Here is a 21,743-nt window from a genome sequence, read left to right as displayed (position 1 = left end):
ACTATACAAATTTGTACTAACAATATGGATCAAGGCGGTTCCTAACTGCGATGTTCCAACGCAAATATAAGCTGTTACTTATCGTGCTGCGAGGTCAGTTGCGTAATCGTATTGGGGATTCAATATATTATCTCGCGCATACGATACGCAATTGCAAGGACTAACTACTTAATTTAACTGCGTCTTTAAGTCGGGCATTGGTCGAACTGGCGCATTCATACTGTAGATAAAAATGTCCAATAGACACACACATCCGTCATGAAATGACATGACCACCTGGGTAGGTACAACCGAAATGTCTATTTCTGCCGCCACGCAGCAGTGTGTAGTCACTGTTGTATTCTGGTTTAAAGAACATTGTAGCCAGTGTAACTACTGAACGTAATAAGATTTTTATCATGTCTCAGGATGGCGAGCGCAGTGGAATACCAAACAATACTTTGTAATTCAAGTTGGATGGAGTTTCTATTGTTTATTTGGCGGTCGTATAGCTTACGATCAGGTGAACGGCAAGATCGTTTCGTCATTAAAAGCAATAAAAAGAAGTCTCATTTTTCTTCCCGAATACGTAGGCAGATGTGCAACCAGGGTACTTTTTAACCATTTGTGTTGCGCTCATTAATGTGGTAGGGGGTGAGCCTATCGCCATATCAGATACAATCATAGGACAGACAATCGAGCCAAATACAATAACCATCAATAGAAGAGTAACAGGATGGCAAAAATACTGTATTTTTGGACAAACTGCAATTTGAGTATTATGAGCTATGTGATAATATAAATTGTGTGTATCGCAATACTAATCAAAGGATGTTCCCGTGTTCCTGGAAAATACTGATAGTTATTTCATAATATAAAGATATTAATCGATTGGACGTGACGATTTATTGGTCAATGTCTTATCGTGTAACAAGTAACACGTGAGTAGACGTTAAACATGACAGGCGGATAACAAACGGTATATAGCAAACTAAGTCATTTGATATCAAAGACATTAAACAGTGTAAGTAGTTAGTTAGTAACTGGATATCAGGACGAAAATTGTGCCCCAAAAGTCTTGTCTTATTTGAAACTAGCTTCTGCCCGCAGCTTCGCCCGCGTGGATTTCGGACTTCAAAAATGGAGGAGGTGCTCAATTTGTCGGGATGTTTTTTTAATGTATGGTGGTATGCATTTGGTCCGATTGTCCGGTCAGGGTCTGATGATGGGATCCTAGTGAAATCGAAGGAAGCATATAGCATGATTCAGTATTCACGCGTGATGGCTTATTAATAGCGTATTTCATGTATAACTTTGGTGTTTCTATACCGATTTCTATGATTCTTTTTTATGAAATATTTTATAATGTTAACTTTTTTAATTAGGGATGACTGAGAGCAGCCCCGGATCTTGAATTTTTTGAAGGCGGGGCAAAATCTGGATAATGCCGCCCCTAACCACCTATATTTTTACTTTTGTCATCATCATCATCATTTCGCGCTCCGCGGGAAATAATTTATGTGTGTTATATACTGGTCTAGCTTATGCCCGCGGCTCCGCCCGCGTTATAAAGTTTTTCAGGCTAAAGTTTTCCGTTATAAAAGTCACGCTATATATTTTCCCGGAAGCCTGTGTTCTTTCCAGGGTCTCAAACTGTCTCCATACCAAATTTTATCATAATACGTCGGGTAGTTTTTGAGTTTGACACGTTCAGGCAGACAGATGCAGCGGGGGACTTTGTTTTATAATATATTTTTGTAGAACTTTTTAAGAGGAACAATCGCGTCATACATCATTATTGCATAACTTTAACCGTTTACGCAGCGTACGCAACGGAAGCTCTCAAAACTAATCAATTTTCCCCGTTTTTGCAACATGTTTCATTACTGCTCGGCTCCTATTGGTCATAGCGTGATATATAGCCTATAGCACTCCACGAACAAAGGGCTATCCGACACAAAGATTTTTTCAGTTCGAACTGGTAGTTCCTGAGATTAGCCGTTACTGCTCCGCTCCTATTGGTCATAACGTGACGATATATAGACTATAGCACTCCACGAACAAAGGGCTATCCAACACAAAAATTAACTGAGCAGAGTACAAAGAGTAGCTGTCAGACAATGTATCACGCACCGGCGCCATCTACTTAAAATGAAACATACTTATTTTTATGAGGGATACTCACACACCACATACTGGCGCCGTTTTAGTACATGTTATGTATCAGAGATAGCGCTGTATGTGAAAAATGATTTTCCCGGTTTCCTGCTTTTCTCTTGAATTTTTTCCTGATTTTTCTTTGCTATAAACCTAACGGAGTCCGATACCTTTGCAACGAATGTAAAACCGTGGAAATCGGTTCATGTGTACTGGAGTTATAGCGTCAGGAAGGAAAACCCGACTTATTTTTATATTATAGATTTCTCCAGTATATAATGAAAGCAGGCTTAATGAAAAGATAAGAGATATGGAAGCGAAGAAGGCATTTACATACCCTGCTTTCTCAGCGGAAATAAATCTTAAATTTGGATTGGTTCTGTTAGGCAAGGCGGATATTTAATATAAGTAGGTAATCTTAATAATTTAACACATTTGACATTACACAAATACTTATTATTAAAAGTATGTACTTGTGTTAAAATTTGGGCCAGCTACCTGCCCCTGTGCTTTCCTGAATATGCCCAGGAATTTTCAGTTTCTTGAACCGTAGTCGCAAACTGTCGCTTCTTGTCGGTTAGATGTGATAGAGGTGCTACCTCTATTGAAACTTAATGGTAATGCGGTATGGAAGCTAATATTCTGTAATTTTAGAGTGTTAATAGAGTTTAGAGGCATTGTAAATACATGACGTATATTATTGATAACTAGTTGACCCGACAGACGTTGTCCCGTCTTAACTATGAATTTGCAACGCGCAATCTGTCAATCGCTGGCAGTTATTTCCAACAATTGACAGTTATATACAATTAATATTTTCATTAAGTTTTCTTAAATTTTCTAATTTTCCGCGCAAATTTTAGGATTTTTTCTTTCATAAGAACCTTCTCCTGACAATAACAAACACAACAAAAAAAAAGTGAAATCGATCTAGTCGTTCACGCGTGATGGCGTGACCAAGGGAAATAGGGATTCATTATCAACTATTTAGTGCATTTGAAATTTATTGTAGGAGATAGTAGTACCTTGTAAAATAAAAGCTTAGTAGTTGTTGTTGCATAATATGCGATATACCCTTGCTATTTTTTTTCACTCGTCTATCCATTTTAATCTGTGGTACAGATATTAAAAAACATGTTTATTACCAATAAAATATATTTTAATAAGAACATAAATACATACATAAATAATACAGTAACAACAATTAAATAACAGTAATCATATTTTTTTAATAGTAACCTCCGATCCCATTGAGACCCATTCTTCCACCGAGACCATTGTAATTAAGTCCCGGGGACATAGCTGGGTTGTAACCTGGAGCCATTACCGGCGCTGATGGCGTAGCAGGGATGCCCTCATTCACCATGCCGATGTTTCCATCTCCACAACCATAGGTCACGGAGCCCATTCCAGTTGTGGCATATGCACCGTCTACCGCAACTGTACCTAGGAATGGAAGTTGTCCAGCTACTAGCAGAGGTCCTTCAATGGTGTTTTCGGATGTTACTGTTAAGCCCGTGGGGGCAATGGGAGACGAACTGGTTACTGTAAAACCGCCACCGTACGAAGCTGCAAGGCCCATTGGCGGAGCCATAGAAGCTGGCGATATTCCAAGGCCTAAGTTTCCAGCCCAATTGGGGCCAACTGGACCTAAAGCTGCTCTAGGTGCCCCCATTGCCATATTTGAAGCTAGCGCCATATTACTTGCACCTAGGTTTGCGATGTTATTTAAACCAAGGTTTGGTCCAAGTGGTATGTTAGGACCAAGCGGCATGTTAGGTATATATGGCACGTTGGGACCATGTGGTATGTTGGGACCAATAATGGTATCTGTTATGGCCATTTCTGGCATTATCGCTGGGCCAATCATTTCGGCGCTAGGAAGTAGTTGGCCAGAAATAACCTAAAAATATAAAAAAAAATTAATATCGCGATTTAGAATAATTTTGTTTTGTAACTAACCGAATGTTTCCTTCATTTTGAATAAGGACAAAATGTAAAAAAAAGTTAACATTTATGTTTAAACATACTTTTGCCTCCATCCGTCCGCGACAAAAAGTATTTCCGGGATAAATAGTAATTCCCAGGATAAAAAGTAGCCTATAGCACCTACTGAGGAGTAATGTAATAATCCTATTAGTAAAAAAAACGGTTTAGTAGTTCCTGAGATTAGCGTGTTCAAACAAACTGTACAGCTTTATATATTAGTATACATTAAAAACATTACCTGCATTAAAAACACTAGTGTGTAAGTGATCCTTAGTAAATTGTTTCCCATACTAATGCTTTCAACTACAACGTGTAAATATCAGTAACAAGAAATCTTAAACTTGAAAAAAATCTTTAAAATGTGCTCGACTCTAGTATAGATTTTGACTTGATATAATAAAAAAGATTTTGCTTTTTATATTATCATACAATTTCGTGATGCAAATGTTATTTGTCAATATACGTGTTATTTTTATGTAATCGATGTACAAGAGGTTATGTGATAATATACCAACGATTGCTATCAAAAGTCACGTACTTATCTCTGTGAGACCACCTGTTTGGTCAATCGGTGATAGTTTTAATTATTTCATATTTTATTATATTAGAACAACTACGTTATAACAAATAAAATGAGATGTATTTTTAGTGTTTATTACATTCTAACTTATATTAAAAATAAAAAAAAAATTGTTGGAGGTTCGTTCGAAGTATGAATGATATTTGAGACATACAGAAACCAAGTATAGCATTCATAATAATATAATGGCAACCTTTTAACTGTAGAAACTAATCTCAACTAGGTAGATTAATAATAAATAGAAGCTTAGAAATAGTTATTTGCAGAAAAGAAGTATTTAGAAAACGATTATATTTTGGGTGTAAATTTGTTGAGTTAGGGTGGATAAATATTGATCATTTGAGTTCATGTACTTAAATGGCTCATTTAGCATTCTTTCATTTCACTTTCTATCAAAGAGGTTATAAGCGAAGATCAAGTTATAGCCAGCACCTACTTCTTAGTATGCTTAGAGATATAAAAAAAAAACTTTTCTTTTTCTTATTGCCTCTGAAACCAGACGAGCTAATGGCCCTCATGGCAAGTGGTCAACGTCGCCAAATGATGTTGGCAATACCAGAGGCACAGTCAAGGCGCTGTGAATATGTGTTTTTTTTACCTTTTGTTGCTTGAAGAGTAATTACTTGTATAATGGAAACTCCCCATGCACTGTTTTTCAGGACCAGTTTGATCATAGTGTTTTGGAATTAAAGTTCAGCCTATTTTGTATACACAAAACATATATTTAAAAACGATAATGTATAGCAAGTATGAAAATAAATAAATTTTATAATTTTTTTTTTCGGTAAAAGGTATTGCAAGAAATTTTAGATCCCACAATACTTATTCTTCACAAGTATTGTCCTTTAATATAATCTTTGTTTATAGTCTTGGTTAAAGTAAACATTCTTCACGTGCACGGTATCTGGTCGAATGCGTCACAGAGGTCTTCGAACTCATCATAAAAATAACACAGTGCATATATGAGGCTACATCTTGCGACAATGACCTATATTGAAATAGTTTTATCATTGAAATTATTGAACAAAGCACGTAATTGGTACAGTCGAAGTAAAACGTGTTATTTCACTATCATTTCAATAGTTAAAAATTATGTAGTCTTATTGTCCTATCACATTCGAATTGATGAAACACAAACGGATCCCTGTATATATATTCGTTTTGCAGGAGTATACGATCACTCTCGAGTTTTCTCTTAGTAGACAACAATGAACTCCTTCGCAGTCCTCTTCTTCTGCTTCCAGGCTTGCCTGGTTCAGGTATATAAATAATTTTAGCAAACACCACATTAATTAGTTACAATAAGATCATTGAATATATTGATCGACTGAGTTTCGTGTAACATGAATATGTATATTTATCTAACAAAAACTTTTTGCATGTTTTCGTACCTAGTATGTAATTACAATAAACCTTTTTTTCCAGACCGTGTTCGGAATGTGCAACAGAGGTCTTCTGGGCCCGGCCATCGCCGCCCCCGCCATCGCTCCCCTCGGCGTGCCCGCCTGTGGCGCCGCTCTCGCTGGCCCTGCTCTAGCTCCCTTCGGCGTCCCCGCACTCGCCGCCCCCGGACTTGGCTGGGCTGGTCTGGCCGGTCCCGCCGTCGGCACCTACGGAGGCACTGGCATCGGTAACGTGGCCGTCGCCGGCGAGCTGCCCGTGGCTGGTACCACCGCCGTCGCCGGTCAGGTGCCCATCATCGGCGCCGTCGGTTTCGGAGGCGACGCTCTCGCCGCTGGTGCTGTGTCCATCGCCGGCAGCTGCGGTTGTGGATGCGGTGCCCCCTACCTTTACTAAGATCATATTTATTGGTTATGAATGAATCCTGAATGTTATAAATGAAATAAATATGCGAAAATAATAATATCAACTCAATGGCTTTATTTTCTCTTTTTACTGGTGTTGGAAAATCCGATAAAATCCTAATTTTCTTTAAGGTATAGGGTTGTAACTGTAACGTCTTGTCTTTTTACATGATTATAGTTATGAAAATAAACATTTATAATATTGGTAAAAAATTGTGGTGCATCTTGTTCAAAGATATTTTTTTGGTATTCTGTTATTTATATTACTTAAAAAATTTGAAAATTCATACGTTCACTATTAATTCATGTTTTAAGGACACTATTACACTACTATAAAACTGATAGCTCTTGCTCAGCATCATCAACAAAAGCGTCAACTTGGAATTTATTTGATAATATAACGAATTGAAGTTCTCTGCTCTCTTCAGCAAAATGGTGCGCCAATCGTATTTTTAGAATTTTCTTTTCGGAATTTATAATACATATAGAAAAAAGTAACATACTATTTCTCCACTTCTTTATTTTGTTTGCTTACTTTTTTTTAAATGTAGATAATATTTCGATAATTTTATAATGAATATGCCACTAAAATTGTTGTTTCCCTGCATCTTCTCCTAAAGCACAAATCATTTTAATTTGCAACCAACACAATTAGATACACAATTTAATAAATAATATTTTGACAGTTAAAATTTCTCAAAAATACCTAAAATTGTTTGTTAAGGTACCTACCTACTCATAATTTGTTGCATATTCTTGCCTGTAAATCGCGGGCCGCCAAATATCAAACAAATTGCTCAAGGTGGTTTGCTCGGGGAAACAGAAAATATTGCCTTGCTCTCAAATTAATATTATTTTGTCTGCGCTTGGGAGTTTGTTTCCTTATACCATACATCCCTATATATCGTATACCTATTTATACACCACTAGTTTTAAATACCAAATATAAAAAATAACTTTATTTGCTGCCTTTACTCACATTTGACAAAAAAAATACGTTGCTATAAAATTCGCTAAAATAGATAATTATCGGTCAAAACTTACATTAATTCATAATTCTAGTTTTTTGGCGTCCATTAGCAATTCATACAACTTTAAAATTTTTACTAAGTATATCTTAGTAAAATATACTTAGTAAACAAACCGACAGGCTGAGTTATTTTCGTATTATAATACAAATAATATGGCTTTACACCTGAGAATTTTATTTGCATTAATAAAAAAAACAGAGATCACGCATTTATCCCCGAAGGGGATGCAGGGTATGCAGAGTCGCTACCAGGGCACACACTTCACCAAGTATGTTCCGTCTCATGAGGTGGTAGTAGATTTTATTAGATTATATGATTTTAGAGTGTACATACTTGTAAATTACACACTTATGACCATCGATATATATGTACTACTACAGACTACTTAATTATGTTTGGGGGCGAACTACGTATCAAATAGAGGAACCTCGCCTCCTTCCTCAATCTATGTGAGACACTAATTTGAAACCCATTTTTCGATCATTAAAATATATTATTTCGAAACATTAGGAAAAAAATAAATTAAAAAAATACAATATGTTACAGCACTATATGTGGTTTCCAAACAGAACTAAGAGATGGCATTACTGCGACAAGAAACTAACATTCAGCCCACACTGTCGATATAAATATTAACAGACGAAATCATAATGTTATCTTATCTTATCCTATCCTATCTTACTTATGTTATGATGGAAAAGTTTATGAAAATGTTTTGATGTTTGTTAGAGATAAATGCAAAAACAGTTGAACGGATTTTGATGAAATTTGGCAGCCAGACCGTGTCTTGGATCAAGTTATAGGCTATTTTTTATCTGGTTAATTTCTTCTTGAGGGAACTAATGGAATTTTAAAAGATTTTTTATTTTTTGCCTGGGTGGCGTAGTTACGGTACGACTGCGGTGCTGAGGTCTAGGGTTCAATCATCGGACAGTGATATTAGTTTTTACTCAGTGTCATACCGGAGCCTGGAATTTGTGTTCGATATCTATCGCTTCATGGGACGGAATGTGGGTGCACCAGTTGCGCCTCTGGCTACCCCTTTGGGGATAAAGCGTGAGAGAGTGGATGTGATTTTTGAATAGATGGTTGTGGAATCTTGCCGGTGGTACAATAACTTTTTCTAATATCAAATTTTAACGAAACAAAGGCTATACTCTGTTCCCATTTATAATCTATCTACATGTGGAAACTACGTGACAATCCGATTAGTACTTTCGGAGATGTGCGCTATCAAACAGACAGACAGAAAATAATTTTCAAAGTCGCTGATTTGTGTTCTATTATACTTCTTTAGTGACCAGCTTCTTTATGATTACTTTCGAATACTAGTATTTTATTACATTTATTCTTAATAAAAACACAAAACAATAATTGGATACTATACCTATATAATTAATTCGTTTCGATATTATTTACGAACAAAATTTGTCCATCAATCGTTTTTTAGGACGTGTGACTTTCAAAACCGGAAATGAACAACTTAATATTATGAACCAAAAACTAATTATAAGGTCTTGATGTATCCGAATAGTAATAATAAAAAAATTGTAGTATGCAATTAATTTTATTACTTCATTTTAAATCAATCAAACAATATTTGTAATTTAGTAAACGTAGGGAGCGCCGCAGCCGCAACCGCAACGTCCAGCGATCGACACAGCACCAGCGGCGAGAGCATCGCCTCCGAAACCGACGGCGCCGATGATGGGCACCTGTCCGGCGACAGCGGTGGTACCAGCCACGGGGAGCTCACCGGCGACGGCCACGTTACCGATGCCAGTGCCTCCGTAGGTGCCGACGGCGGGACCGGCCAGACCAGCCCAGCCGAGACCGGGGGCGGCGAGGGCGGGGGCGCCGAAGGGAGCCAGGGCGGGACCAGCGAGAGCGGCACCGCAGGCGGGCACGCCAAGGGGAGCGATAGCGGGGCCGGCGATGGCCGGGCCCACGATGCCTCTGGCGCACATGGCGAAGGCGTTCTGTAAAATACACAATAATTTTAATATGTGTTACAAATTTAATTTCAGTAACCGAGTAGAAAAATATATTCTGTTACTGCTTAATGCATAAGATTAATTCTATGATATAAAATATTGAATTATTATTTTTACCTGGACCAGGCAAGCCTGGATGCAGAAGAAGAGGACAACGAAGCTGTTCATTTTTGTTATGGACTGAATGATGAATCCAGAATGATTATACGCCATAATAATGCGTATATTTATAGTACACTACAACTGTGTTTCATCAGGCTGCAGCTCTGATAGGACGACTTCAATACAGTTTTAGCCTTTCTTCATAAATGATAGTGAACTATCACGTTTTTACAGCAACAAATCCAAATTCGTGACTTATACTGTAATTTCACAGATAAAAAAGCATTTCAGAAATATAGGACACTGGTGCAAGACTAGTGGTGTATAAAAAGCCATTTTTTCGCTTTTCATCAATCATTGTTAAAACGACTTTGTAATTATGGCAGCTAAGATCCTTCTGATTTGCGCTTCTGCGCTTTTTGTGCAGGTATTTTAGGCTGTTTATTATTATTACTCATAAAATATGTAGTTATTAAATTTCTATTCAATTTAGTGTCTTGGAAATGTTTTTAGACATGATTACAGATAAACATATACCAGTATAAGGCTAGATATATGGATATATATCACTATTAAATACAATGTACTAGATTGCTTATAATATTATAAACGTACAATCAATATAATATTGTTAATCATTTATTTGGTTTTACAGTCCGCCATGAGCAACTGCCTCGGTCGCATTGGCGCTGGTCTCGGTTCTTACGGCGCCGGCTGGGGCTACGACGGTCTCGCCTACGACGGCCTCGCATACGGCGCCGCCTGGCCCGCCGGCCGTCTCGGCTGCGGAGCCATCGGTCCCATTGGCGCCATCGCCCCCGCTGCCGACCTTGCCGCCTCCTACGGCGGTGGCCTCCCCGTCGCTACCGGCTCCCCCATCGCCCCCACTGGTCTCGCCGTCGCCTCTGAGAACGTGTACGAGGGTCCCGTCGCCGTGGCCGGTAACCTGCCGTTCCTGGGTACCGTCGCTGTGGAGGGTGTGTTCCCGACCGCCGGTGCTGGTGCTGTCTCGTACGGCTGCGGCGACGGTGCCATCGGTATCACCGCTGAGGGTCCCATTGGAGCTTATGGTCCCGCTGCCATCGCCCCCGCCGGTATCGCCCCCGCCCTCGGCTATGGCGGTTTGGGTCTGGGTTACGGAGTCGGCTACGCTGGACGCCTCGGTGGATGCGGCTGCGGTGCTATCTACTGAACACCTCACAAAGCGACTTAAATCTATTCAAAATAAAAACTGTCTTAAACAATTTTCTTTTTTCATTACTATTTAATAAACTATTTAAATTGTGTAATTTAACATACACATTAATATCCTTCGGCCTAGAGGAACAGTAGCAGTGCCACGAAATAATAGCACAAGTGCCGGATTTATATTTTTTATGAATGTAGGGCACTTTATTTTTGACGCACCATGTAGGTAGGTTTATGTATGTATGTAGGTTTCTAAAATACTTAATAATTTTCCATTTGTTTCTATTATGGAAAGCACTAAAGTTAAATAAACGAATGATTAAATGGAGTGAGCGTCCTCTGAAATCTGCCGCCCCTTAAGAGGCTGCCGCCCATAAGCCGCGGCCTATACAGCCTATTTACAAATCCAGGACTGCTAGCACTAGATACGTGGGACTATGCTACACGTTTAAGCATTTAATTTGCATTGCTCACCTTTGGTAATAAATCAATACATAAAGCATATAATCTAAACATAAGCAATACTCCTGAGTACTTTGAATTACAAAGGATAAGGTGGCATATTACTGCGCCTGACACTTTGAGAATTGATAAATTACAATATTCAAGTGCATTTATTTTGTATGCGCATTGATGAGGCGATGTGCTGTATCTGCATATAAACAGTATCACAACTTTTCCATTTTTAGGTGTCGACCGAGATGTTATCATACCTACCTATTGTCATATATGTTAGGTCGCATGTTACGGGGGAGCACATACCCGTTTCTTCTTCTTCGTCAATCTTCCGATTTTGGAAGTCTATTGTTGAACATTTATTCCCATTTATCATTCATAAGACTGACTGGGTTGACACTGAGCGAAAAATTCAATGTCTCTTCACCCGACCTGGGGTTCTACACCAAATTCTCTGCAGTCAGCATAAGTTTTAACACAATACAATTACGCCACCGAAACAGTCTGTAATGCATCAGCAACAAATTACAAAAAAAATGCTATTCCGTGTGAAAATTCCAATAAGACTCATTCATGACTAAGTTTAAACTTCGTTAGTAGCAAATTAAACATAATTTATATAGTTATTACAATATATTGTGCGCTTTAATATTGTACTTAACGGCAATACGAAAAAAAGTGAAATGTTTTATATCCTGTAATGAATAATTCCATTTTTTTTTCAATTCGATGGCATTACAAAGAAATAATAGTCAAAGAGTATCATTAGCATCAGGGGACTATTTCTATGCACTCGTTATGTTAACAGTGCGTAACACATTCACAACGTACCGCATCGCGTTTATAACAATAAAAATTGGCGTACATACACTAATTTCACAAAGATGACGTAACTCGGCCGACTTACAAGAATATTCTCTCAGAGGATAAGGCCTCAGTTCCTTGCTAAAATATTTCTGTTCATTATCCTTTTCCTGTTCATGAAAATTATTACAAGGTCGGAGCCCCTATTCCGACTATAAGGGCGAAACCGTATTTTTCCAATTACGGGCATTCTATTCGAAGGCAGCTTCGATAACCGCATAGGTAAGAAAGTCAAAAAATCCTCTATTTACCTATACTGTTATCAAAGTTGTCCTTCGATTAGCATAATAGGGTACTTGAATATTTTTATTTATAACTTTTATAAACTAGGTACGTCATATAAATTCTAAAACAAGAAATCATTGAAATCTGACGAAAAATTCACAAATTATAAGCCATTGAAATTAGGTAGCAGGGGTGAGTGTCAAAAAACAGAAAAGGGATGAAATATTTCCGTGTGATGTCAGCTTGCATAACAATGTGTGCGAAAGAAAGAGATGGAGCGATATCCCTACTCCATGCCATGCGCACTCTTGCACGTAGCAATATTTGAAATTTGAATTACTGCTTAATTTCTTATCGAATTTTAATGCTGTTTTCACAAAAGGATTTATTGTTTGTATTATTTAGTGTTACATATTAAAAAACGCACAAAATCAAACATAGTCGAATACCGTATTGCAAAAAAACGGATATGTGCCCGCAGACGGAATAAGGCCCCCTGATCTTACTAGGTGTTTATTGTCACAAATAATGACAATGACATGGTAATGCCCGTAATACGGTATATAATAATGCTACTATTAATATTATAAAAGCGAAAATCTATGAATATTTTTGGATGTTTGTTACAAGTAAATGCAGAAAGTTCTATGGATATGGATGAAGTTTTACACACGAATAAAACATATCCTGGATTAATGTTAGGCTTTTTGTTCCGTAAATTTTTTGACTTCAGATATATTAGAAGTTTTGATCAGATTTTTTAAAAAGATAGCACTGGCATCTTGAAGATGGCTCAAGAGAACGCTACAACAGTTAAGTAAGGGTATAATTTTTTCAATGTTTTGCTTATTTCTGTTTTTTGCTAGTTGTTTTTAATTGTTTTTACCGGAAACGTTCTAAAGCTGTAGGACTATTATAGCGGCACAGCACGAGGGGAGGGGGGGGGGTCCGCCTAGTGTGCCAAGCATCAAGGAATGACAACTTCAACTCAGTTGCATGGCCATTGAAATTTGACAGAATACTGTATAAAAAAACACTACTATTTAGGTTAGGTTCAGAGGAAAGGTTTTTCATATGATTTATTTGTCCGTGGAGTATAAGCCTGATTTGCACCTAGTTTGATTTTTAACGGTGAGGACGAAAAGCTATAAGTCTAAAATATGGGAATTACTGTATAAGTGAACGGCTGAACGAAGTTGGATGTTTGTCATATAGATGGACTGTGTCTTGGATTGATACGTGTGCTATTTAAAAATACCGTAGAACTTCATTCCTCTGCTATCCTGTATTATTAGACAATAAAAAATATTTTATAAAAAATACCTATCTAATTAAAATTTTAATTAGTAAACACATGCCGAAACTAAGCCCAACAGTTCGTTATTATAATTATGATAAAATGTTTATCTGAAATATTCATAACATTAACTAAAACATTAGCTCATACATATTACGTTTTTACACAATAATTTCACATTATCGATTACGTTTATTTTTAAAATGGTAAAATTTCCACATTTGTACACAAATAGTGATAACAACCCATATAAAAAATAGTAGGTTTTGGAGAAAGTCATTCTACATCAGTCAGTCTACCTTGTAGTCAAACGAAAAAAATGGCCGCCAAAACCATTCTTGTATTGTGCGCTCAAGCTGTTCTGCTTCAGGTATAGCATTACTTATTTTTTTCTTGTAATACTAAGTTAATGTAGTACGAAATTAGCTAAAAAAATATTTAGTGTGCCATAAAGTTAGCGATGGTTGATAAAACTAAGTCTAAAAACTCTGCAAAGTGCAAAAGCTGAGGATCGAAATCAGAACATCACCGGTTTTACAAATAAATTGCCGTCAGAACACAAGGATCACATAAGTTTTTATTTTATTTTCAGTCCGTTGTAAGTCAATGCATCGGTCGTGAAGCAGTCTTCGGCATGGGACTCCCTGGTCCCTACGGTGCTGGCTGGGGATACGACGGTTTGGCTCCCTTCGATGCTCTTGGTTATGGAGCTGCTTGGGGAGGCCTTGGACCTATGGGACCAGGTCTTGCAGGAATCGCTCCCGCTACTGGACTAGCTGCGTCTTACGGCGGTGGTCTCGCTATCACCAGCGTCTCTCCCATCGCTCCCACCGGTCTCTCCGTGACCTCTGAGAACGCGATCGAGGGCACCCTTGCTGTCATCGGCCAGTTGCCTTTCCTCGGCGCGGTGGCTACTGATGGTGCGTTCCCCTCCGTGGGTGCTGGTGCTGTATCTTACGGCTGCGGAGATGGCGCCATTGGTATTGTTGCCGAGGCCCCCATTGCTGGACCCGCTGTAGGTCCCGCTCTTGGTTACGGCCCAGGTTTGGGACCCTTCGGCTATGGGCCAGCTGCCTATAATGGATTAGCTCCTCTTGGTGGATGCGGATGCGGTGCCATATACTGAATGTAGAATTAAGTTTTAAATATTTTTGTACGTTGAATATACATTATAAATTGTATAAAATTGATTCGTTTTTTCATTATCCTATAAAGTTGCTTATTATATTACGTAATGTTGGGCTTTCGTGACTAATGTAGCGTAAGCTAGGCCCGTTACGCAGTGTAAATTTGTTGATCGCCTCTGGTCAGTCATGAAGTTAAATAACCAACATCTTTTATACGAAACCTTTACCTTGTATTTGCTATAGCTGGATAATTTATATTTTAATAAATTATTCTACATAAGAATTATAAACCGCGAAAGGAGAAGTAAAAAAATATGTATTAATTATTATCATAAACCTAATTGTAAAACATCAGTAAAATAAAACAAGAGAGCTTGATTATTTAAATTACATTGCAATAAAGAAAAAAACAAAACACATAGCACACAGCATGTCAAGTCGGGCTTAGGAAACTGACCTTGACGATGATTGTTATGTAATAGATGGTAATACATAAATTTTTCTTCGGCCAACGTGCGGACTTCTCAATCCTGTGTGGTCTTATACATACATACTAATATATAGCTAAACAAACTCACCCCAATTTCCTTTTTCTTAATGCATATGCTCCCGGGCGCCCTTTTTGTTCCGATTTATAAATTATAATTCTCTTTGCCGATTCCGATAGTAGTTTTTTCTTCAATAAAAAGTAATGTCATTCTTCTTTTTTAATAATATTTGACAGTTTCTTTTACCCCCACCGAAAAGATTTTATATTCGAATACATACTATATATATATTTTATGTGTGTTGTGTTGTGTGTAAATTAATTTGGCCGAATCTGTCCGCGCTTCCAAATAATGAACTAATAAAAATTAAACAATGATTATAATATAAAAATGCCTTCATTCTTCATTGTACTAATTACTTAATCTAAGTTGACAATACACTCTTTAGTAGATTTAAATTGAATTCCTTAGCATTCTACGGTGACGCATTCTCACTCAGCATGCTCATCGTCATTTTCGACTTATGCAGTTCCATAACTTCGTTATCCTTTAACTATTCATAAAGACTGGATCGTATCGGATCTTCCTAATATTATGTATCTTGTAGTATGTAAGCGTATAATGAATAAGCTATATTTGGTTTTCATTGCGTTGGTTGATCCACTACAGTTGTTGACGTTTATTATTTTCGTACTACAAACAGTAATAATATAGGAATATACCTTTTTAAAGATTTTTCGGATATTTGTAAGTATTAAATCGCGATGTATTTTAAACTATAGTTAATCATATTAAATCTGTCTAATAAGTGTTAAGAATGGAAAAAATAATTTATCTAAAGTTGCAATGGGTTCTAACAAACCCTAGAAGAATAGAGGACCGGCCTACGCTTGATTTTGTACATTATTCTATATGTAATGGTTAATAATACGAAAAAGAAGCACTCCTGCGAAAACTGCATAAAAATTGGTTAAAAAATGAGCGAGTAATTCATATTCAAAATATTGTAATGTGCAGAAGTGGGCGCGATGTGGGGATATCGCTTCATCTCTTTTTTTCGCACGCGTCGTAATTCCCGATGACGTCACATGTGTATATTTCGTCTCTTTTCTGTTTCTTGTTAATTACCCCTTCCACCAAAATTCAAAGACTTATAACTTGTTGATTTATATTATGTAAATATTTGATAATAGTAAAGAACAAAAATGAGTCCGGTACCCTATTCTAAAATAATAAAAAATGGCGGTAAAATTGAAAATATTTACAAATAGGCTAGACTGTGCCTATGTGAACCAATGCTGTAAGTTGCATGCTTCGCCAAGAAGAGTGCAGTACAGGTCACATTATTGGTAACTGCCGTACCGATGATTTACTAACATAAATATAAGTATCCAGTGGCGAAAGATGAAATTGTCAGCAAAAGAACACAACATATAAGTACTAATATACATACATGTGGTCTGCAAATTGTTGTAATGACAATGTTTTACTTGTTGGAGACTTAATGAAACCACATAGTACAGGAACGACTTTATTGTGAGCAAGGCATTGAACATGAAGGGAACGGAACAGGAAGAAGCAACGACAGTGTTGCCGTCTATTGAGGCTTGACCATAAACCAACTTTATTTATTGTTATCTATGTGACAGACAATTAGATTCTACATAAAGCCTATGTAAAGGGAAGCCGGTAAGAATCGAATTAATATGGACCAAATGAGTCTATTTTATTTGATTAATAATAGATAAAAAAAAAAAAATTCTAACTTCCACACTTCGGATACACCTGGATAGTGTGTCCATGGCCAAAGTAGCTATGTTGTAGTATCAGCTGGATTACTTTTCGCTAAGTGTGTTCCGTCCCATAATGTGATAGGGGGCGAGCCTATCGCCATATCGGACGTAAATTCCAGACTTCGGGCTGATACTGAGCAGAAAAACCCAAATATCATTTTGCCCGACCCGAGATTCGAAACCAGGACCTCAGAGCGCTGTCGTACCGCGCATGCAGTACAACTACGCCACCGAGGCAGTCTATCTATCTATCAACTGGACTACTTATATTATGGAAGATACATAATAACTTGTTAGCATAAAAATAATTTTGTGAGGGAATTTGTGTCACTTTTTGCTGTAAAAACACTGAGCGTTGATAGTCGTACTGGTCGGTTGGTTGGTGAAATATTTGTGAAAGTGTTTTTATAGTTCGTGATATTTCTTTTAATTTTAATCAGAGTAGCTTCAGTATCCTAACAAACTGGAAATAAGTATCCTAAATGTCAAAAAGTAAGCTAAATGTCAAAAAAAATGACAGAGACATGAACGAGAAATGTTACGGTCCCATATTAAATATGTATTTAAATTGACCCTGCGTGTGCCATTTCTCATAGCTTGTTTAAATAGCTCAAATGTTTAAAAAGTGAAAGTAATTTATAGGATAAAGTAATTGTTATATTAAAATTTACTTTTGTATTTATGGAATACTTGACACATATCTAATGAGAAAGTCAGTCACTTTTAAGTAAGTTATCGCTCCCCATAAACAACAATAATACTAGCGAAATTATTGATGCATTGCTGGCATTTTGGGATAGGAATAAAAACCCACCATCAACCAAAAACCTAATATTTTAATTTTATCAATGAACCTATGACCCGCACCTTCTAGGCGTAGGTAGTAAAGTATATAATATTCCATTTTTTTCCATCGTATTAATGGAAATAGTTTGAAAATCTTTTCGGTAGATAAGGGACTTTGTTTTATAATATGTAGGGATATAGTTTATTTTTAAAAAGTTGATGACATAATAAATTTGACCTTTATTATATAACATTAGGTTGCATTAATTAAATTAGGTAATGCAGTTAGTAATATTAATTGATAATTTATCAATTTCCACACGTAATGTAATCTATCGGAATGGAATGTTGCTGTAATTGTAATTCAAATTTGAATATAAATTGGTGATGGTTCTGCGAGGGTATCATATCCTTCTAAGGTGTTAAGTTGTATAGAGGGAATAAGGTCGAAAATGGCAGCTAAAATCTTTTTCGTTTTGTTCATTCAAGCTGTCCTTTCAAAGGTTAGTTTTAAGTTGATTGTGTTTTTATTAAATAGCCAATTAATTATTTTTTCTGCGTAAATAATCTCTTCTTGCTTTATTTACGTTGCATTCATAAGTAGATTGTACATGGTGGCGGTAAAGAAGGGATGACTTTATTTATATAGATCAGCTTATAAATTCAATGTTAAACTCAAAAATATGTTATATATTTTTTTAAATATAATATATTTTTATTACTCCTCCTTCTATAACAAAACTCGTGTATTTTCATATTGGAGCAATATTGATTCCTGTTGTTTTTCAGGCTGTCCTGAGCCAGTGTATTGGCGCTGGTTTCCCCGGGCCCTACGGACCTGGCTTTGGATTCGACGGCCTGGCCTACGATGGATTAGGTCTGGCACCGTTCGATGCTTATGGAATGGGACCTTATGATGCTTTCCCTCTTGCGCCATTCGACATGCCTTACGGTCCCACTTGGCCTGGAATGGGCTGTGGAGCTCCATTAGGTTTGGGGCCATTTGGCCCTGCTACGGCTCCAGGATTCGGTGCCGGATATGGATATGGTGGGCCTCTCCCCATCGCTGCTGGATCACCCATGCCGCCAGCAGGCTTGTCCATCGTATCAGAAAACGTAATTGAAGGTGTGGTATCAGTTGCTGGTCAGCTCCCATTCTTGAGTGCTGTCTCTATGGCCGGAGAGTTCCCCACTGCTGGATCCGGTGCTGTTTCCTATGGTTGCGGTGATGGTGGTCTTGGTATAGTCGCCGAGATTCCCATGGGACCCGCTGTGGGTCCGATTATGGAGCCTATCATGGCGACCGCCATGGCCCCATTTGAATACGCCGCCGTGGGACCTTATGGTTATGGACCCGTGGTCGATGGTCTGGGCTACGGACCTATTGGAGGTTGTGGTTATGGAGCTTACTATTGATTAAGATGTTTATGTTTTTTATAATAAAATATGTTAAATGATTTTATTGTTTATTTTCATTTTATTTCATTCTAATTACTTATTCTTATTGTATCAAATAATTTCCTCAATAAGGAAGGTACAACATGAAAAAGAGAATTAAATATTGGAAAGATGAAAAGAAGAGATTACTAAATAGAAATTGATTACCAGTAATATCAAACGTCTTCATGAGTTAAATTACTATAATACCATTTGGTTTATTGAATTATTATCATGAATAATATAACTATTATCAAGAATAATACAACGAATCGAATTCAATGTACATATTAGGTATGTTAGTCTTTTTCATAAATCTACAGTAATGTAACGACGTTTGAGTGTTAGACTGTATTCATAAAATAAGTAGTAGAGATCAGGTACAATAAATATAAATTCTATAAAAAATCATAGCTGACTGAACTTGTATTAGAAATAAGTGATTTAACATAGAAGAAAAGTAACCAGAATAGTTTGAAAGAAGTCATCAACGTTGGTTATTTCATATTAATAATTCGTTATATACCAGTGTTGATACATCTTTGATTTTGTTAAGTTTCGTTATTTCTAGAGCTGTTGGTTAGTGAGTTCAACTTAGAATATTCTTTTTATGATGTTTAGGCGATTTGTGAATTAGTATAAGACAACAATTTACACCAACAATCAGAAATGTTGGTGAAATGTGAATTCAGACTAGAGTTCCAACATTACAGCAGTCGTAACAGCGGAAGACTGATGTTTTTATAATATAACTAGTTGACCCGACAGACGTCCCGTCTTAACTATGAATTTGCAGCGCGAATTCTGTCAATCGCTGACTGTTATTTCAAACAATTGACAGTTATATAAAATGAATATTTTCGTTAAGTTTTCTTAAATTTTCTGATTTTCCGCAAAATTTTTGAATTTTTTCTTTCATAGGACAACAACAAACACAACAAAAAAGAAGTGAAATCGGTCCAGCCGTTCACGCGTGATGGCGTCACCTAGGGAAATAGGGATTCATTTTTATATAATATATAGATATCAATACTATAGCGAAATTCTAAAGATTTTGTTGAACGTTCTATCAACAACAAGCAGCGTGCCAATCCTACATTCCTTTCGTTATTATGTGTGTTTCAAGCCCAAACATTTTTTGTTTGTATTCAGATCATCGATTAGCCACAGGGTAATGACATATCAAATAAGCTATATCTTTAAATGCTTTATTATTTATAAAGAGAACGAACCCAGATTTAAGTAATAACCTACTGTAATAAAATTTTATTGCGAATTAGAACTTATGCTTGAGAACGTTACTGCTTTGTGATGAATTTATTATTCCATATATTACATTTAAACAGTTATGTTTGTAACTAAATTTAAGAGAGACAATCCATTGTATTTATTACTTACAACAAAAATCACAGACGCATTTTGAATTTGATCAATGTTCACAACTTTATTCTCAAAAGGTGACAATATAATTTTTTGAATACACATTTACAGCCAATTATATTTTTCACAAAATTGCCGAAACGGATGTTCTTTTGAGATTAAATCGCCAGGTTGAATCGAAGATTAGTAAACACCGCAGCCGCATCCTCCCGCGTACCCGATGGCAGGGCCGACGAAACCCGCCACAGGGGCCTCGGCAGCAATGCCAACAGCGCCGTCTCCACAGCCGTAAGCCACAGCACCAGCGCCGGCACTAGGGAAGGCACCATCAGTAGCAACAGCACCCAAGAATGGAAGGTTGCCAGCAACAGCGACAGCACCTTCGATCGCGTTCTCCGAGGTTACAACGAGGCCAGTGGGGGCGATAGGAGAAGCACTAGTGACGGCTAGACCACCGCCGAAGGATCCAGCAAGACCAGTAGCTGGAGCGATTCCGGGACCAATGCCACCAAAACCCCCGAAACCACCGTATCCGCCGCAACCACCCAAGCCCCAGCCACCGAAGCCCAGGCCTGCACCCCATCCACCGGCCCATCCGGCAGCCGGGTAACCTCCGTATCCCCACCCACCGTAGCCCCAACCATCATAACCTCCAAATCCGAAACCGTAAGGGCTGCCCAGTCCAGCGCCGTAGAATCCACGGCCAAAACATTGGCTCAGCGCGCACTGCAATCAAAAAATTCTTTGTTAATAACTTATGCAACGGAAAGTATGAAATATTTGATGTCTCAATAGATAACTACCTTGATTAGGAGCGTCTGGACGCTTAGCAAGAAAAGAGCTTTAGAGACCATTTTACAAGTCGCTGATTGAGTTCTGACTCGAAAATGGCGTCGCAGATTCATTGTATTCGTTTTATACTATAGAATATTATCATCTTAACACGTTTCAGACACAATTACCAAGGTTGTTACAAGGGTGCGTTTCGCAAGACCATATTTAGGTTACGAGGGACATGTACAATTGGGTCATAACCCTGATAAATTGAATAAAATATTATTTAAT

The 21,743-nt window shown here is 37.5% G+C and overlaps 7 protein-coding genes across 8 annotated transcripts; 4 read left to right on the top strand and 3 right to left on the bottom strand.

Moving 5' to 3' along the window:
* Nucleotides 1–3,299: 3,299 nt before the first annotated feature.
* LOC115441608 (chorion class B protein PC10) lies at nucleotides 3,300–4,582 on the bottom strand. Of its 2 annotated transcripts, XM_037439807.1 has the most exons (3): nucleotides 4,364–4,582; nucleotides 4,167–4,269; nucleotides 3,300–4,039 (listed from the first exon to the last, which is right to left on the bottom strand). In XM_037439807.1, exons 2-3 carry the CDS (start codon nucleotides 4,176–4,178, stop codon nucleotides 3,365–3,367), a joined length of 687 nt encoding a protein of 228 aa, XP_037295704.1. In that variant the 5' UTR covers nucleotides 4,179–4,269; nucleotides 4,364–4,582; the 3' UTR covers nucleotides 3,300–3,364. The 2 variants fall into 2 exon arrangements, with proteins under 2 accessions (XP_037295704.1, XP_030022328.2); XM_030166468.2 differs by lacking the exon at nucleotides 4,167–4,269 and having other exon boundaries at nucleotides 4,364–4,577.
* Nucleotides 4,583–5,716: 1,134 nt separating this feature from the next.
* LOC115441616 (chorion class CA protein ERA.1) lies at nucleotides 5,717–6,580 on the top strand. Its single transcript, XM_030166477.2, has 2 exons — nucleotides 5,717–5,964; nucleotides 6,131–6,580. Exons 1-2 carry the CDS (start codon nucleotides 5,914–5,916, stop codon nucleotides 6,500–6,502), a joined length of 423 nt encoding a protein of 140 aa, XP_030022337.2. The 5' UTR covers nucleotides 5,717–5,913; the 3' UTR covers nucleotides 6,503–6,580.
* Nucleotides 6,581–9,089: 2,509 nt separating this feature from the next.
* On the bottom strand, nucleotides 9,090–9,792 carry LOC119189746 (chorion class CA protein ERA.1-like). Its single transcript, XM_037440276.1, has 2 exons — nucleotides 9,653–9,792; nucleotides 9,090–9,520 (listed from the first exon to the last, which is right to left on the bottom strand). Exons 1-2 carry the CDS (start codon nucleotides 9,746–9,748, stop codon nucleotides 9,149–9,151), a joined length of 468 nt encoding a protein of 155 aa, XP_037296173.1. The 5' UTR covers nucleotides 9,749–9,792; the 3' UTR covers nucleotides 9,090–9,148.
* A 164-nt stretch (nucleotides 9,793–9,956) lies between these two features.
* On the top strand, nucleotides 9,957–10,881 carry LOC115441613 (chorion class B protein PC10-like). Its single transcript, XM_030166474.2, has 2 exons — nucleotides 9,957–10,064; nucleotides 10,293–10,881. Exons 1-2 carry the CDS (start codon nucleotides 10,017–10,019, stop codon nucleotides 10,827–10,829), a joined length of 585 nt encoding a protein of 194 aa, XP_030022334.2. The 5' UTR covers nucleotides 9,957–10,016; the 3' UTR covers nucleotides 10,830–10,881.
* A 2,938-nt stretch (nucleotides 10,882–13,819) lies between these two features.
* LOC119189745 (chorion class CB protein PC404-like) lies at nucleotides 13,820–14,857 on the top strand. Its single transcript, XM_037440275.1, has 2 exons — nucleotides 13,820–14,037; nucleotides 14,260–14,857. The coding sequence occupies exons 1-2, from the start codon at nucleotides 13,987–13,989 to the stop codon at nucleotides 14,791–14,793; spliced, it is 585 nt and encodes a 194-aa protein (XP_037296172.1). The 5' UTR covers nucleotides 13,820–13,986; the 3' UTR covers nucleotides 14,794–14,857.
* Nucleotides 14,858–18,274: 3,417 nt separating this feature from the next.
* Nucleotides 18,275–19,319, top strand: LOC119189707 (chorion class CB protein PC404-like). Its single transcript, XM_037440161.1, has 2 exons — nucleotides 18,275–18,364; nucleotides 18,651–19,319. Exons 1-2 carry the CDS (start codon nucleotides 18,314–18,316, stop codon nucleotides 19,275–19,277), a joined length of 678 nt encoding a protein of 225 aa, XP_037296058.1. The 5' UTR covers nucleotides 18,275–18,313; the 3' UTR covers nucleotides 19,278–19,319.
* Nucleotides 19,320–20,600: 1,281 nt separating this feature from the next.
* Nucleotides 20,601–21,618, bottom strand: LOC115441610 (chorion class B protein B.L1). Its single transcript, XM_030166471.2, has 2 exons — nucleotides 21,482–21,618; nucleotides 20,601–21,404 (listed from the first exon to the last, which is right to left on the bottom strand). Exons 1-2 carry the CDS (start codon nucleotides 21,581–21,583, stop codon nucleotides 20,862–20,864), a joined length of 645 nt encoding a protein of 214 aa, XP_030022331.2. The 5' UTR covers nucleotides 21,584–21,618; the 3' UTR covers nucleotides 20,601–20,861.
* Between the last annotated feature and the right edge of the window lie 125 nt (nucleotides 21,619–21,743).

The sequence above is a fragment of the Manduca sexta genome, chromosome 18 (assembly GCF_014839805.1).
Source record: "Manduca sexta isolate Smith_Timp_Sample1 chromosome 18, JHU_Msex_v1.0, whole genome shotgun sequence".
In the NCBI taxonomy this organism is placed as follows: domain Eukaryota; kingdom Metazoa; phylum Arthropoda; class Insecta; order Lepidoptera; family Sphingidae; genus Manduca; species Manduca sexta.
This window is presented reverse-complemented; position numbering and strand designations above follow the sequence as displayed.